At 37.9% G+C, this 18,567-nt stretch overlaps 1 protein-coding gene across 1 annotated transcript in view; it reads left to right on the top strand.

The window, feature by feature from the left end:
• Positions 1-18,567, top strand: part of ITGA8 (integrin subunit alpha 8) — a 196,569-nt gene that overhangs the window by 109,856 nt on the left and 68,146 nt on the right. Inside the window, 3 exon segments of the mRNA XM_050803292.1 lie at positions 6,152-6,244; positions 12,054-12,133; positions 17,681-17,761. Coding sequence (XP_050659249.1) covers positions 6,152-6,244; positions 12,054-12,133; positions 17,681-17,761 — 254 coding nt within the window.

Here is an 18,567-nt window from a genome sequence, read left to right as displayed (position 1 = left end):
ATTTGTTTAAATGACAACAATGGTATTTATAGTCTTCCCTTTCCTTATCAGAACATGAATCTTCCCATTCAAAGCATCCTCCAGTTCTGCAGTGTCCTTAATCACTTGGTCTAGAAAACCATTATAAATACATTGTAGAATAACAGAGAAAGCCCCTCAGTGTCGGAAATATACAAACTCACAATTAAGGGTAAATCCCAAGTGTCACGTTTCCTTCACAGGATGAGGTGTAGCGTAGGTGCTCCTTAAATACTTGCTGATAGTGTTGTTCATTTAGCTTAAATGTATTAAATGTCTACTAGTTTCCAAATACCACACCCCCTGAGGACCTCATCCATTTTAATGATTGAATAATTTGTAATGAAAACTAATTCTTCTAGAGAGATGTTAACAAACTGTTGTTGTGATGTTGGTATTTTAAAGACATTTAAAAACTTAGGGAATATAAAATTCTCTATTCACATTTCTAGTCTCATGATTTCTTTTTGTTTTAGTTGAATCCTTCTTAGTAAAAAACAAAAAAATTTAAAAATCCAGATGAGTAATGATAGAGCATCTTTAACACTGGTTTAAAATCCTTATGAGTTTCTGTTGAAGAAATATATAGGAAAAAAGAAGCTCCAAAGTCATCAAATGTTATACATTAAATATGTCCTGCTGTTTTGTGTATGTTAGTCATATCTTAATAAAGTAGTTTTCTAAAAAATAGTCCTAAATTATTCTTAACTCTTCCATGTTAACAGTAAGGTTGGATAGATAGAAAAAAACATTCCATTTCTTTTCAAGAGTATTTGAAACTCTCCACTCAGCTTTCATTTCCCTGCTATTTCAAACATGAAAATCAATATAAACCCTAATTTCTCCAGTAAGTAGTTTTTATAATCATCCCATTTTCTTCTTTCTTGAATTAGTTGTGTTTTTTTGTTTGTTTTTTGTTTTGTGTGATTTATTTATTTATTTGAGACAGGGTCTTGCTCTATTGCCCAGGATGGAGTGGAGCAGTGTGATCATAGCTCACTACAACCTCCAACTCCTGGGCTCAAGCAAAACTCTCATCTCAGCCTCCTGAGTAGCTAGGACTACAGGTGTGCACCACCACGCCTGGCCAACTTTTGTATTTTCTGTAGAGAGGAAGTTTTGCCATGTGGCCCAGGTTGGTCTTGAACACATGGGGTCAAACGATCCACCCACCTTGGCCTTCCAAAGTGCTGATATTATAGGCACGAGCCACCCTTGCCTGGCCAATTATGTGATTTTTTTTTTTAAATCTTCTTCATTTCTCTATTAAAGTCACTTTAAGATAAAAATAAATAAGTAAGAATAAATGGAGTAATTATACACACAACTTATAAAAATGGTGTTTAATAACCACTTTGATTTGAAGATGTCATTTCATAATAAAATCTCTATAAGCAAAAACAGAAAAATGTCGCCTACAGATACGTACATGCAGATAATGCATTAAACAAACAAAAACGAAGTTTGAGTGTGTTTTGTTTTTAATATTCTGGAGCTCCACTCATATTTTTATTTCAGTTCCCTTCTTGTCACTCCACCCCCGACTTTGCTCAACAAAGGACCTATTCTAAAGTGTTCTTTTAGCAAAACATCCAGTTTACTGTTGGTTTTGTTGCATAGAAAACACGGGAGAGCACTTAGGATTCTATCTTTGGCTGTAAACATTACAAGGGACATTATCTGTAATCTCGAATGATCCCTTCACTACTTTTTTCTCCATCAATTTCCCTTTGGCAGAGACTTCCCTCGGTCTTTGAATTTTACGTGACTAAGCCACATTCTAATTTCTTCCTTGTTTTGACACAGTTTGAGGTTTGTATACCTTTTGATTTCAACTCAGTTCAACATATTTTAACCATTTTTTCCTCAAGGGGAAAAATATTAGGCATTATCTGATTGTAAGGTTGGCTATTCTTTTGTTGAAAACATTTGTCTTTTATTATCTCTTGCTCCAGAAACCTTAGTTGAGCCAGCCTTTATATTTCCTTTTGGTGATTTTTCTCCTTAATTTTTCTGTGAAAAAGGTGTATGTGTTTTATATTCATCATCATGATCATCATTATGATTGTAGTAAGATACACATAAGATATAATTTATCATTGTAGCCATTTTCAAGTGTACAGTTCAGTGACATTATATTTACATGGTAGTGCCAACATCACCACTGTCCACCTCCAGACCTTTTTCATCATCCCAAACAGAACCTCTGCAACCCTTAAAAATAATTCCCATTGTTCCTTTCCCCAGGCCCTGGTAAGCACCATTCTACTTTCTGTCTCTGTGAATTTGGTGATTCTAGGGACCTGTTATCATCTCTTCTTCAATCTCTCACAGCTGCCTCACCTTCAGCATGTCTGTATCTAGACTTTTGGTCTTCCCACTCACACCCTTCTTCCTTTTTTTTTTTTTTTTTTTTATTGGAGTCTTGCTCTGTTGCCCAGGCTGGAGTGCAGTGGCATGATCTTGGCTCACTACAACCTCTGCCTCCCTGGTTCAAGTGATTCTCCTTCCTCAGCCTCCCAGCTAGCTGGGATTACAGGTGCCCACCACCATACCTGACTAATTTTAATATTTTTAGTAGAGATCAGTTTCACCATGTTGGCTAGGCTGATCTTGAACTCCTAACCTCAAGTGATCCCCCAGCCTTGGCCTCCCAAAGTGCTGAGATTACAGGTGTGAGCCACCACATCCAGCTTCCCTTTCATTTTCTATGTACGAGAATGACACCAGCATCTCCTGGCTTCTAACACCGAAAGTGATGCCAGCCTGGATGAGGGTGATGACAGTAGCAGTTGGATGGAGAGAAGGATGTGAACTAAAGAGATTCTGAACTGAGTCCATCCAACAGCCACCGTCACCACCTTCATCCAGGCTGGCATGATCTTTTGCCCAGATTATTGCAACAGTCTTCCTAGTTCATCTTGCCAACTTGTTACCGCTAACATAGAAAAAAAAATCCATCTTTCTAAATCGCAAATCTGAGCATGGCACTCTCTTCAAATCCTCACTAGCTCCCCATTGCTTTGAGGATAAGATCCAAATCCTTCAGATGACGCATGAGGCCCTTGATCATATCACTCCCACTTGCCTCCTCAGCCTCATCACTAAATGCTGATGCTTCCAGCCAGCTTGAATTTCTTTTCCATACCTGTAATGACACAGAGAGCTTGTTCCAGCCATTTCTCCTTCCAACACACTAACTCTGCTCCCTCATCCTCTTTGTCTATCTTACTTATTTTTACTTCTTTTCACTCATCCTTCAAATAATAATTGAGACTTAATAAAAATTGAGGCTTAATAATAATTGAGACAATAATAATTGAGGTGGCTAACATTTATTGAACAACTGCTATGAGCTGAGTAATCCTCTGAGTTCTTGAATGTATTTCATTCTTATAACAGCCTTATAGAGAAGCTACTGTCACTATCCCTGTTTTACAGATAAGAATAAATTAAGTAACATGCCCAAGGTTATACAGCTATTATGTAGTAGAAGCAAGTTCAAACGTCAAACGTTAAATCCAGGCCCCTGTTTGTTCTGTTTTTTGTTTTTGTTTTGTTTTGTTTTTTTGAGATGGTGCCTTACTCTGTCATCCAGGCTGGAGTGCAGTGGCGTGATCTCAGCTCACTGCAACCTCTGCCTCCTGGGTTCCAGTGATTCTCCTGCCTCAGCCTCCCTAGTAGCTGGGATTACAGGTGCCGGCCACCACGCCTGGCTAATTTTTGTATTTTTAGTAGAGATGGAGTTTCACCATGTTGGCCAGGCTGCTCTCAAACTGCTGACCTCAGGTGATCCACCTGCCTCGGCCTCCCAAAGTGCTGGGATTACAGATGTCAGCCACCACGCCCGGCTGGAACCCTCTTCTTAACCACTGATATGCACTGCCCCCATCAGCTTAGATGCCACTTCCTCCAGGATGCCTTCTCTGATTGCTTGGATCTATGTGCAGGTCCTCCTTTGTCACTATTTATTTATCCTATCATAAAATTTACCCAACTCTACTGCAACTGTGTGTTTCCATTGCTGTTACAATTGCTTAGAATTACTTGTTCCAGTTGTTAAAATAACTAAGAATTCAATGAGGACAAGGGGTGTTATTTGTCAGGCCTGGTCAATAGTGGGTACACAGTTAATGCTTTCAGTGAAAGAAGAACACTCTAAGAGCTATAAATGGATTTGAACAAGAATGTCCCTGGAACTGCAGAGGAAAATCATCTAGAAATGTTCAGAAAAAGTTCATTGCTCCTCTTATTAAAGAGAGGAAATAACGCTTAAAAAAGGAAAAAGGGTGGAGGGGATGTGAAAGGGAGAAAAAAATTCTTTGATTGATGTCAAAGAACTGTTTCCAGAAAGCTGGGGGAAAACTGTACATATAACTTTTAACCTTTAGGTGAGATTTTAAAAATATATTTACTATAGAAACTAAATCCTTGAATTACATTCAAGGGACATTTGAGCAGTTATGAAAGATTTTTCTGGGTTTTGTTTTTTCTGTTTTCATGACTGAGTTAATAATCCCCACACAAAGCCTCTCTGTGTGATTAGGGGTTAGATATGGATCCTTAAGAAGCTGAATACATAGTAAACCTATCTTTGAGAAGAAAGAATGTTACCACTTTTAACATAACTGTCTTTCAGGATATTTGAAGAGAGGATGTATTAAATTGTGCCTCCAAATATTAGTGATCCGTTCCTTTCTCAATAACTAGGACAGATGTTTCCATGTGTCTATCTGGGGGATTCTGGGAGCAGGGTTGTACACTTAGTTGCATATTTGTCTGTTTCATTGTAGCCTTCTCTTTTACAAGAAGGTGTCAGTTGTCTCTACTCTGTTGTTCCTGAACTGTCACTTACTTTGTGTCCAAGTCTGCTCTAGGCATTAGGACTAGAACAGACACAAAAACCTCTGCCTTCTTGAAGCTTATATTCTCAAAAGTGTGTGGTTTACTTACAGAATTCTTTAGCTAGATGTCTGGGGAATGTTTCATGTTTTTTGCTTGAGTTTTGGGTTTGGGTTTTTGTTAATAAAATAGAAGGGAATGGAGGATCGTTTCTGAAACTTTATTTTCTTATATAAAATTTCAATAGATAACAGAAAAAGGATAAAAAAATAGAATTTCAATAGAGCTGACAGATGGATAAATGGTCATTATATTGGGAACCCTCTTCCGAACCTATCACAGGGACAGAAATTCCCCCAAAATTTGCTCCTTTATGAAAGTCCTCATATTGCAAGCTTATGTTTGGGAACAAGGGTGACAGATAATATACTGATGGCATATAATAAGTTAGAATGAAACAATGGAGAAGTGTAAGTAGCTATGGCTACATGCAGAGTGGGACCAAAGGGTTTGAGGTATGGAAAAAGAATAGGGTAGAGAGTGAGGGGTGGGTTTCTAAGCAGCTGGGAATAGCATGCGGACATGAAGAGGAGCTGGAAACCAAGGGCAATCGTTCCAGAACAAATCTGTATTTCCCCTCTCATCTGCTCAACCTTGAGAATTTGACCAGTATATAGCTCCCAGAACCTCTTCCAACTTCAGTTTGTATGAACTCTACTTGGAATAGGATATAGGGGTAGGAAAGGAAATAGGAAGTACTGCTAAACATGAAGGCATTCTCTTTACATCTGAAATAATGAAGAACAGAAGAAAGTCAATTGCATGATCTCAAAATGGGACCATGGTGTATAGAAATTGGTGTTCAAGGCAATTCTCTGGCAAATGATCATTGAATCTCATGATAATCTATACATATTATGATCATTTTGTTTTTGTAAAGCTTAATAGAATAAATTTATTTACTCATGTTTAATAATTTGTGATTTTCATGCTCTGAGTTTCACATTAACATTAGTGAAGATACTGTCTATAAATACTATATTACGCATTGTCTTCCTTAATGAAACACAATAAATATGCTTACCCACCCAATACATTTATTTCTAAAATTTAACTTTTACTTTTCTCTCACTACTTTCTCTTCTCAGTTAAGGGTCATCAATTACTTTTTTTGCACTGTCACCCTCCTGGGTGTTTGAGATCCAGGGGAGCTCCCAGGCCCCCAGCATGGCTTTTGTGTCAAGATGTCATTTATGCTGCCCCCTAAATCCCCTGTTCTTTCCCATTGTAGGGATTTCGACCACTGAGCTGTGAGTACAAGATGGAAAATGTAACCAGGATGGTGGTGTGTGACCTTGGGAACCCTATGGTGTCGGGAACAAATGTAAGAGAGAACCAGAAATACTGACCGATTTCCTTCTAACTGGACTTTACAGGGAACAGATGGAAAGCTCTCCGGTTACCACTCAGCAACTCAGCACCTAGCAGCAACGACAAATTAGGCAGGAAATTGCCAGAGTAGTGGGATTTCACATTACAGCCTACACAGAGTGAATCGTCTCAGGCCACAAACACAGAAAGATGCAGGCTCTTCTATGCTTTCTCTTTAGACATAACTCTTGCGTGTCGTTTAGTTGCAACAAATCTATGCAGACTTTGTTTTTACTACAGATATTTTTTTAAATACTTTTTATTTGAATTTCAAAAGAAATGCAATGTAAGTTAAAGACTTTAAAAATAACCAACTTAGGACAAAGATTTTAGCAATGGCAATTAAATTAACTTTTATTTCGAATATACCTCCTATATGAATATCATTCAGAGTATCTTCATATTTAAAAAGTTATCATAACCCGGTTTTTGAATCAGCTTCACCAAGTTTATATTTTCCATTATCTTACTTGAAGAATTGTACAGAAAATTGTAGTTTTATAGCAAGGAGAAAAAATAAAGATTAATAATGATCTCCAACATACATGTGAAAAAATAGTTCTTTGTTCTCCTCCTCCTCATCCTTTTTCTTGTACTTCTCCTTTTTGTTTCCAGGTTTAGGAAATTTCCACTCGGGATTCCTTGTGGACTATATATATATATATATATATATATTTTTTTTTTTTTTTTTTTTTTCGAGATGGAGTCTTGCTCTGTCACCCATGCTGAAGTTCAGTGGCACGATCTCAGCTCACTGCAACCTCTGCCTCCTGGGCTCAAGCGATTCTCCTGCCTCAGCCTCCTGAATAGCTGGGATTACAAGTGTCCACCAATATGCCTGGCTAATTTTTATATTTTTAATAGAGACAGGGGTTTTACCATGTTGGCCAGGCTGGTCTCAAACTCCTGACCTCGTGATCCACCTGCCTCAACCTCCCAAAGTGCTGGGATCACAGGCCAATAAGTTAATTTTATCCAATTACAGTTAAGTATATGCATGGTAACTAGTAATAAATATTACAGTAAGCAATTATTTTATGATGTAAAATCAGAAAAAAAATTCTGAACCCTGAAAGTATTAACAAAGCTTACATAAATTGAACATACATAATCCTCTATTCAAAATTAGATGTTTATGATTACCAGTGAAATAGCCTGTTTGAAAAAAACTTCAAGGAAAGTCATCATTATGTAGGTTTGTATTAAAACAACTTCCCAAAGTTTATTCCAAAGAGTGCTAGTCCCCTGAGAGCAGCCTTGAAAAGGGAATTCTATGGTCACTGTTGAATGTCATGTCCTTCCTTGGGAGATTCAGGTATGCATTTACATTTTAAAGATGCTGATAAGTCTTTCAGTTAATAAACCTTTTAGCCTGATGTTTCATACTTTTGCTTGAGCATTTGAAACTTTTCTCAAGTTACAATATTATGCTAGAATGATATTTTTGCTCTTTTGTGCTATAATGTTGCTTTGATCTTGGGTATTCAAAAATGTGCTAAAACTATAGTAAACTCGCTTCTTGGGGCAAAAATAAATACATATTTCAATGACAAGTATATTCCTATGACAGATTATTATTGGTGATCATGGATTGATTGTCCTCTAGGTTATAAACTGAGCAGTGGGAGAAGGGGAGCTTTTTAATGTTATTTTATTGAATTTTCAAAACAACCCTGTGAGTCAAGTATTTATTTTATGGATGAGGAAATTGAAGCTCAGAGAAGTCGAATGAATTGGTCAAAGCCTCACACTGCAAAGCCCGTGTTCTATCCGGTCTGCAACATCATGAAAAGCCCTTGGATAAAAACGAATGAGTAACAGATGAGACTTTAAAATGAAGCATTGAAAGAGAGAATGGGATGTCTACACTGAGATATTAGAACATTTTTCACTATCATAGTCCTTTTATCTGGAAGCTAATGAATCGTTTTGCTAGTTTTTGCGAAAAATCCAACCACCTATTTTATTTTATTTTATTTTGAGATGGAGTTTCATGCTTGTTGCCCAGGCTGAAGTGCAACGGCACAATCTTGGCTCACCACAACCTCTGCCTCCTGGGTTCAAGCGATTCTTCTGCCTCAGCCTCCCGAGCAGCTGGGATTACAGGTGCATGCCAATGTGCCAGGCTAATTTTGTATTTTTAGTAGAGATGGGGTTTCTCCATGTTGGCCAGGCTGGTCTCGAACTCCTGGCCTCAGGTGATCTACCTGCCTTGGCCTTCGAAGGTGCTGGAATTACAGACGTGTCCCACCGAGCCCAGCATCAATGGCCTAATTTAATATGAAGAGGGTTACCTAAGACAAAAGAAAAATGAATTGAAGTGGTAGCTAACAGTGTTAGCATTTGTAGATGATGGACCACTCGTTCCTTTTTCAGTATTAGAAGTGTTACAGCTAGACCAGAGGTCATCTAAGGATAATCTTGAACAAAACTGGCCACCAGTATCATTCAAAGTGGAGGAAAAATGGCAGTGGGTCTTAACCACAAATGTGTTTATGTGAAAGGATGTCAATTCATTTTACCAGCAAATAATCTTTACAGGGAAGTAAATTGTTTATATTCGTTTATCTCTGAGGTCTATAGTAGAAGAAACCTAATAGCTTTCTTATCTCATTCTTTAATGCCATTAAACACATCAAATTTTATTGCATTCTGTTTTGTTATAAAACACTTTGATTTATATTCTTCTTCATTTTGCACTTTAAAAAGAGTACTCTCAGTGGGTTGTGGTAAAATTCCAAATGGAAAAGCAGTGCTAAAGATTTTAAAAGCATCATAAATTGCCAGGAATGTTTAGTTCTATCTAATATCTTTTGAAAATCATTTTCAAGTGACTTTGTATTTTAACTTAACAAAATATTCAAGGTAGTATTCAGAAGTTTTACTTCTGATTTTTAAATAGTAAAGTCATTTCCATAGAGTAGCTATAGTAATATAAGATATTTATATGCCCATAAGATTCATAAGAAGTTGCAAATTTTCTCGTGGGAAAATTTTTTTTAAATGGTGGGGTCAGTGAAAGCGCTTTAAAATCAATGCCATGAGATCTGGTGTTTGGTACTAGTTAAGGACACATGCACCTCTTACCAATATGAAATTGTCATATCTTCAATGGGTCTTTGTCCCATGCTGATTGTTCTATAATGAAAACCAACATTAGGTAGCCTCTATTGCAATACAGTAAGTTTTCTATCACTGGAAATAAGCAAACAAAAACAAACTCTCATCTTTTGGCAATTTTGGCAATTTTTTTTGTTTTGTTTTGAGATGGAGTCTCACTCTATTGCCCGGGCTGGAGTGCAATGGCACAATCTCGGCTCACTGCAACCTCTGCCTCCTGGGTTCAAGCGATTCTCCTGCCTCTGCCTCCCAAGTAGCTGGGATTACAGGCACTCACCACCACACTCAGCTAATTTTTGTATTTTAGTAGAGATGGGGTTTCATAATGTTGGCCAGGCTGGTCTTGAACTCCTGACCTTGTGATCCGCCCACCTTGGCCTCCCAAAGTGCTGGGATTACAGGAGTCAGCCACCCTTGCACCCAGCCTCTTTTGGCAATTTTTATTGCACTGTTTCTATAAACCAGGTTCTAAGCTAGAGTCTGGCAATATAAAGATAAAAACACAACCTTCACTCAATAAGAAACTCAAAATTAGCAGTGTCATAAGTTGAGTGGTGGAAGAGTGGTAAAAAAGGAGACAGAGAATAAAAAGGAGAACAATTTTGCCTGGCCCAGCCCATAGAATCAGAGAATGTATTACAGGAGATATCTCCTGTCCTGAGCTTTGAGGCGTGATTTAGGAGTTCTTCAAGTAGAAAAGGCAAGTAAAAGCTAAAAGTCTTCTGAAAAAGAGAGAAGAGGCTGATAGAAAATTGCTCCTTTGGAATTATTAAAAAATTCATCTGGCCAGGTGCGTTGGCTCACGCCTGGAATCCCAGCACTTGGGGAGGCCAAGGCGGGTGGATCACGAGGTCAGGAGTATGAGACCAGCCTGGCCAACATGATGAAACCCCATCTCTACTAAAAATACAAAAAATAGCTGGGTGTGGTGGTGCACACCTATAATCCCAGCTACTCAGGAGGCTGAGGCAGGAGAACCACTTGAACCCGGGAGGTGGAGGTTGCAGTAAGCTGAGATCATGCCACTGCACTCCAACCTGGGCGACAGAGCAAGACTCTGTCTCAAAAAATAAAATAATCCTTGCTGGGACATAATGCCTTATAATTAAGACACATCTGGGTTTAAATACCGACTATACCTTTTATCAGCTGTGATACTTTGAGCAAGTCACACTAAAATGAGAAAACACCTACCTATAGGAGTGTTTGGAGCAATGAATGATATGACAAATATAAAGCCATTAGGATGGTACGTGATTTGAAGCACATTCAGCAAGGGCTGGTGAACTGGTGCTGCTGATTTATGACAAAAGAGATGATTTATTATTAGTTCCTATTATTACTGCTTCATGTGAATATGAGTTTTTGTTAATGGTTTGATTCTGATACTATAGTGGCTGTGACAACAGATTTGAAAGTTAGCTTGCAGGGATTTAAATTCTAGCTCTGTGGTTTATTTGCACTGCACCTGGAGCAAGGTACTTCATCTCTCTAATCTTCAGGTTGCTGCTCCATTGTATAATGTCAGCAACAACAGCCCCTACCCCAGAGTGCTTTTTGGGATTACATGAGATCATGTGTGTAAGGCATAGTACAGTGCTTGGAAGAGTAAGTAACATAATATTACAGATATGTTAACTATTATTTTTACTTCCTTATTTATATCACCATTGAATTTATTTTCCCCATGTTTTTATCTATTTACAGGTTATGAAAATAATAAATGCAGTTTTAAAAATTTGGAAAAATTTAAAAGGAAAAAGTAATCCATGTAACTGTAACCTCAACTAGAACATATTATTCTGAAACATTTTCCTATAATACATCCACGCTCCTGTACTGTAGAAGAATTTTTTGATTTGTAGACTTTTAAAACCATAGCTGAGGAGCATTGCACATAAACATTGTAACCTTCATTCATTGTTGATCGTTATTACATTAGAAGCATTTTCCATATTGTTGCATTGACTTCACAGCTATAATTTCAATGACTACATAAATGTCCATCGAACAGAAGCATCATAGTTTTCTAAGTCAATTTCTGGCAGGTGTGGTGGTTCATGCTTGTAATCCCAGCACTTTGGGAGGCCAAGGCAGGAGGATTGCATGAAATCAGGAGTTCAAGACCAGACTAGACTCTGTCTCTACAAATAACAAAAAAGTTAATCGTATGGTGGTGTGCACCTGTGGCCCTTGCTACTTGGGAGGCTAAGGAAGGAGGATCACTCGAGCCCAGAAGTTGAGGCTGCAGTGAGGCACGCTCGCACTACTGCATTCCAGCCTGGGTGATGGAGCGAGACCCTGTCTCAATCAATCAATCAGTCAATCAATCAGTGTCTTCTCATGTATTTGGATTATTTTCAATTTAACACACAAAAAGGTGGCAGGAGAAGAGGCAGTACAGAACTAAATGGAGAGAGAGAAACAACCTGTACTGTAACCTGAATCTTCTGGGGCCTGCAGTTCATTGCATGACTTCTCTCGGCTCTCAGCCACCTGGGTTAGAAGCAGAACAAAGGAGAGAGTTACAGTGATCCAGGGTGGGGTTTTGCAGGAATGACTTACAAAATATTTTGATGTTGTGTACAAGCTACTCTCATGTAATAACTTTGTGTCCTGTGTGATTTTATTTTCTTTTTTAGTATTCCCTGGGCCTCCGATTTGCAGTTCCACGTCTCGAGAAAACAAACATGAGCATTAACTTCGATCTCCAAATCAGAAGGTTAGACTTTTACCTGCCTATATTATTGACGGCATTCAACAGAAAAGAGATCCACAGTGAAATGATGCCACCTGTCAAGGTCCTTGGCCTTAAAAGCTCATCTGAAATTAGAACCCAGACTTTCACAGCCCATTTAGTCTTTGTTTTCCTCAATTATTTCAGTAATTTCAACATTTTAGGGGTTTTGAAAAAGAGATTACATTATATAGACCAAGTTATGAGATAGCAAAATTTTGTCCTGGGCAGCCTCCCACCTGCTTTACTTCCGCTTTTCCTCATTCCAAAGCACATGCCTTTCCCCACCCTAACTCCATGCTCTCAGCTGGGCATCAGCTAGTCCCTGAGAACAAAATCTGTGCAAAAAAAGCATAGATTTTGCATTGGCAATCCTGAAGTCTCTTCAATTTCCAAGAATGAACGAATCTCTGATGGCTTACCTGTGAGCACTGTGGCAGGATGCAGGTGAGATACTCTATTTTAAGGGCAAACCCTTCTCTAGCAATGATAAGCTGAGCCATATAAGTAGCTGCCTCTCTTTTCTAAGGCTGACACTGTTCGAGAATTCAACTGTGACTTCACCTTCTTACCACCTATTCTGTTTGCTCCTTTGTGGCTGAAAATAATATTTTGTGAAAAAGAAGACTTGAAGAAAGTAGTGTGGCAGTTGGGCCGGGGCTTCCAGCTGTGAACTTAAACCCATTAACTGGATAATGGAATCAGTTTAATGGCTCTAGACCCATATTAAAAGGAAATTGAATGGAAAGTAACATACAATATAATATAATATAGTATAGTATATACTAGCACAGCTCATGAAATGTTTCTTTCAGTAAGTATAAATATGTGTTGTAAGATGTCTAGTGAGATGTATATATTTTTTGTGGTCTGCAGCTTAAAAAGTTTGAAAAACACTGATATAAACAGGACATGTAAGCCTTCTGTATTTATTTATACCTTGCCTGGCATGTTGAACCCTTGCTCTAACCATTAAATGAATATGAAGTCAGTATCCACAATTTGAGTCTCAAATACTAGTGTGCAAGATGGTTAATTTCTAAGTTTATCTTAATATCTTGCAAGAAGTATCATTAGAGTGTGATAACTTTTAGAATAATGACTCCATGCAATGGATTACTTTTTAAATAACTACTTCAGCAAAAGGCTTAGAATTTTTTAAAAACGTATAAAGTCTGTAAGAATGTAGCAGATTTTTAAAATCCACAACCCATGTCACAAATTACTCTCCCACCCCAAACTTTGTGATAGATATCTAGGGAGGAAGGTTTTCTCAACTTACCTTAGGTATTCATTTCTGACCTTAATGAAGTCTTTCTTGAATTTAACTTAGACATTTTCTGCTGAATTTTAGGTTTTTAAAATCTGGATAAAATTTAGTGATGTGATACAGATGGAATGAATTCTTCTGTAATATTCCTTCATTTTACCAAAAGCATGTTAAATCATTTCTTTGTATCTATAAAAATATATTAAAGGTTTAGGAAGCCCTAAATATTTTTATTTTGGAAATCTGTTGATATTTCTAAGTATCTTAAGAAAAATAAAACAAAAACAGAAACAAAAAAACAGAAAACATGTCTTGGCAAAGTACCACCATCCCCCCAGACAGTAACCTGAAGTTTCTATTCCTCTCCATCATTGTCTGTGCCATTGATCCTCCACTGACATGAAGCTTTGTGTCACCTGGGGAAAGATACATCTCTCATAAAATACACAACCTTTGTATAGAAAGAAAGTCTGGTACAAAGCAAATTCATTGATATTTCCTCCTCACTGTTGGTTGAAGTTACAAAAGAGAATGGATGCAATTAGTAGTTCATCTAAGAAGCAAAAGACACTAGGTAGTGTTCTAGATGCTTTCCCTAAGTCCATCCTGTAGATCATCATTTAAATAATGAATGCAGTAATGAAGTGCCAAATTTGCTGTAAAACAGAAATGGCCACATTTTTAACATTCCCCTTTATCTAAAACAAAGGGTCATGACTGATTACATTCCATTTCTACTTATGACTATTTTAACATTACCCTAAAAAAATATAAAAATGCAGAAATGCAGAAAGAACTGGAATATACATACAGCATTAAATTCCCAAAACATACGTTATAGGTATAAAAGCAAGAATACAGTGTTTGAGGCCAGGCACGGTGGATCATGCCTGTAATCCCAGCATTTTGGGAGTCCAAGGCAGGTGGATCACTTGAGGTCAGGAGTTCGAGACCAGCCTAGCCAACATGGTGAAACCTTTTCTCTAATAAAAGTACAGGTGCAAGCCTGTAGTCCCAGCTTCTCTGGAGGCTGAGGCTGGGGAATCACTTGAACCTGGGAGGCGGAGGTTGCAGTGAGTCAAGATTGAGCCACTGCACTCCAGCCTGGGTGATAAGAGTGAGACCCCATCTTTAAAAAAAAAAAAAAAAAGAATACAATGTTTGAGTAAAACACTGTAAAAATTCAGTTACTAGGGTATTTGAGAGCTGAGTATTTATCTGCATGGTTTGCTGGCTGACTCCAAAGCTGTAAATAAGGATGTAGATGGATGGTTTTGCATTTGGTTTAAATGTGTTTAAACCAAAAATAAATTAAACCAAATGTTCTGAAGTCTAAACTCTTACAGGCATATATTGACTGCCATGACCTGCATTTAATGAATCCCTTTTCCACAAATAGAAGTCAAGAGAGAAATGGGCTTTATATGTCAATAAACTTAAAGTATTTCCTGTTACCAAATATTTGCATTAAGCGATCTCTCCATGCCCTCACTCTACATGACATAAACATTTTCCTCCCTGTGTCCAACGGGTCTCAGATTGCAATTGCCACATACAAACAGGTCTTGGTAACCATCTCAGAGTTGCTTCCTTAGTAATGGTGAGATGAATACTGTGTTTTCTTTGCTGACATTCCAAAGACCACAGAAAGCATAGAGGGAATGTTAGAATACAGGAAATAGGAAATAGTAAGGAAAAAGAAAATAGCATCGGAGTAATAAAGTGAAAAACAAGTCTATCCATAGTATATAACATAGGGTGCAGTTGTAGAGAGGAAATTCATCATTCTTTGTGTAGAACCAGCACCAACAGTTTAAATAGTTCAGCTTCCATGGCGGTGATGGATGGCTTGTTTGGATGTAGCAGTGGTATTAGTGAGGAAGCTTTCCTTTCAGGAAAGAGGTCAAGGAAGCATCCGAGTTATTTATCAAGCCTGGTTCCTTTCTTACCAGGAGATTTTGCTGACACCACTGGTATGCAGTAGCAAGTGTCATGGCAAGTCTGTGTGACAAAAGATGATTTTGATTAGCCGACTAGAAGGTCTGGACTCAGAGTCTGCTGCTGTTCTTGCTGCATTTCAAAACAGCCTCTAAAAGCCTAGTGTTAGACTTGTTTTCAAGGATAATTTCAATATTCAATGTCTATTTACATATTCACGGTATTGTGGGTAATGAAAAGTGTGTTATTTAAACCACTTGGGAAGAAAATACAATAGAATTATGCAATAACTTATATATATGAAACTTTGTTTTTTCATAATTCTAATTTCCACAGCTGCCAAGCAGTAGTGAACTAGAAATAGAAAAAAGTCTGGTTAATCTGTGGTAAAAATATATTTAAATTTCCAAACTAAAGAATTACTCATAATATATTTAGAACCATAAAGTCTACAATAAGTAAAATTACTTAATTACTTCTTAGTGGTTAGAATTCAGAATACTGCTTTAAAAACACACACAGACATTTTTTTAGTTGACTGATCCTCCCCAGATGTGATCTTAATAAAATGGCCTGGAAACTGGGGTTCAGCCTCTGGAACAAGTCCCTTAAGCTCAGTCATGGGTTTAGTGGCGATGCTCCATTCCAGGAAATGAGCCTGACATTTGCCTGTTTATATCTTTTATGTGTGGTTGCAGTTTAAGTTTTCTTATCAGTATATACAATCGGCCAGGACTTCTCAAAAGCATCATGGGAACAATTCTGCCTCCTCCTGCTTTGAAAGCAGAATTTTATCATATCCTTTCCAGCTTTCACATTTGGAAAGCTTCAAAAGCTAGTCAGAACCTACCCCGTTACCATCCTCTTGGTGCTAGAGCTTGTCCATCGAATCAGAGTGAGATTTGATGACAAAAAGAGGACGCCTTCTCTTCCTAATGACACCTGAATGTAAACATGACCTGTTAGTGGTGATGTGGCTGTGTCTCGGTTTGCTAAAAGCTGCCTAAGTTTTTAGTGACTTCAGTAAAAGCATAATTAGGATTATAAAATGCAGATGGAAGCCGCCTTCAAAACCCAGTTACTGGTTGAGACTCTTTGTAAAGTATGTTTTATTTTCCTCATAGCACATGCATTTTGAAACCCATGCATTTTTAAAAGTTGTTTCATATCTAATTATATTTGCTGGAGAGAAAAAACCCCAGCAAACTTAAAAAATAATTTTGTCACTGTTCAAAGAAGTATTGTTAAACACACACATTCTATCTAGACACTCTTAATGCATTTTGTAAATATCCATGTCATCTCCTAATTGCCTGTTTATGAACTTCCCAACTTCCTTGGGTCTATATTCAGGGCATTGTGGGTAATGAAAAGTGTGTAATTTAAACTGGTCTTTTAAAATACCCTCCAACTCCTTGTCCTAGTTATCTGGTGAGTATGCAGTGAATATATGCTTATTTTAATATTAACTTAAGAAATAGCCCGTAAGGAAGATGAAATTGCTGCCAAGCCAATGTATGGTATGATGCATCCCAGAGCCAAACACAAATGCTGTTTTGATTATGTGTTTCTCTGCATTATTCATGCCAGCTCTTCTCTTTATTAGCAAGAAAAATCAGGAGCTGGCTGTGCTGTCACTTCCTATTAAATGGGCAATGAACATGATATGCACAGAGTTGTTAAGGAATTTGTCCAAGGTAGAAGTTGCAAAATGAACTCAGTTCAATACCTTTTTGGTTTAGCCATTTAAAAAAGTGTTAGTTTTGGCCAGGCATGGTGGATCGCACCTGTAATCCCAGCACTTTGGGAGCCTGAGGTGGGCGGATCATGAGGTAGAGAGATCGAGACCATCCTGGCCATCATGGTGAAATCCCGTCTCTACTACAAATACAAAACTTAACTGGGCATAGTGGCGTGTGCCTGTAGTTCCAGCTACCTGGGAGGTTGAGGTAGGAGAATTGCTTGAATTGGGGAGTCAGAGGTTGCAGTGAGCTGACACTGAGCCACTGCACTCCAGCCTGGCAACAGAGGGAGACTCCATCTCAAAAAAAAAAAAAAAAAGAAGTGTTAGTTTATCCAGATATCTATTGTATTTCCAGATAGAGTGTCTCTTCATAGATAGTTGTTACATTACTATTGATCCTCAAAGATCTTAGCATTTCTCTGTACAAATGGTTATGATTTTGGAGAATGAATACACTTGTTTCCTGAATGATCAGGTTAGTAATATGTGTTGCTCCTGTGATATACAGAATGTTTATGATCATATATTGTAATAATACATCTGAGCAGATAGATTTAAATCACATGTCCCTGTGTTTTAGTTCGAACAAGGACAATCCAGACAGCAATTTTGTGAGCCTGCAAATCAACATCACTGCTGTAGCGCAGGTGGAAATAAGAGGGTAAGTAGTAAGCAATGCATTGTAATAGTATTATAGCCTTCTGTATGTAGGGTTAAGATAAAATACTAGTGAAAATGATGTGGAATTTTCCTGATGCATTAGAGATCACAGTTCATTTTGGATATTAATTTTCACTCTTTTCTACTGATTGTTATTAGCCTTCCATTGGAAAGCAGAGTAAACCCTAAATAATAAGTAACTCCAAGAATATCAAAACAAGAAATCACTTTAGGCCGGGTGTGGTGGCTCATGTCTGTAATCCAGTGAGCAGATCACCTGAGGTCAGGAGTTTGAGACGAGCCTAGCCAACATCGTGAAACCCCATCTCTCCTAAAAATACAAAAATTAGCCAAGCGTATAATCCCAGCTAATCAGGGGGCTGAGGCAGGAGAATCACTTGAACCCGGGAGGCAGAGGTTGCAGTGAGCCAAGATCGTGCCATTGCACTTCAGCCTAGGTGACAAGAGTGAAACTCCGTCTCAAAAAAAAAAAAAAGAAATCACTTTATTCCCCAAATTGACGGTGCAGTAATCAAACTATAAAAACCAGTTGATAAGAAGCCCGATAAAGTAGACAACCATGTGATTCCCTGAAAAAAAGTCTCAATTCTCCAATAATTATTTTAGCATGATGACATTTTAGCCTTACCACGCCACATCTGGAGTTTAATAAATGACTAACTCTCAGATGCAAGGGTTGATTGGGATATCTTTTTTCTTTGGTCTTATTCTTTAAGGAAGGTGCCAATAAGCAATCAATTGAGAGACAGGGGGAGAAGGGTCAAGGAAATGACAACCAGCTGCAAA

Source organism: Macaca thibetana, chromosome 9 (genome assembly GCF_024542745.1).
Source record: "Macaca thibetana thibetana isolate TM-01 chromosome 9, ASM2454274v1, whole genome shotgun sequence".
NCBI classification, from domain to species: Eukaryota; Metazoa; Chordata; class Mammalia; order Primates; family Cercopithecidae; genus Macaca; species Macaca thibetana.
This window is presented reverse-complemented; position numbering and strand designations above follow the sequence as displayed.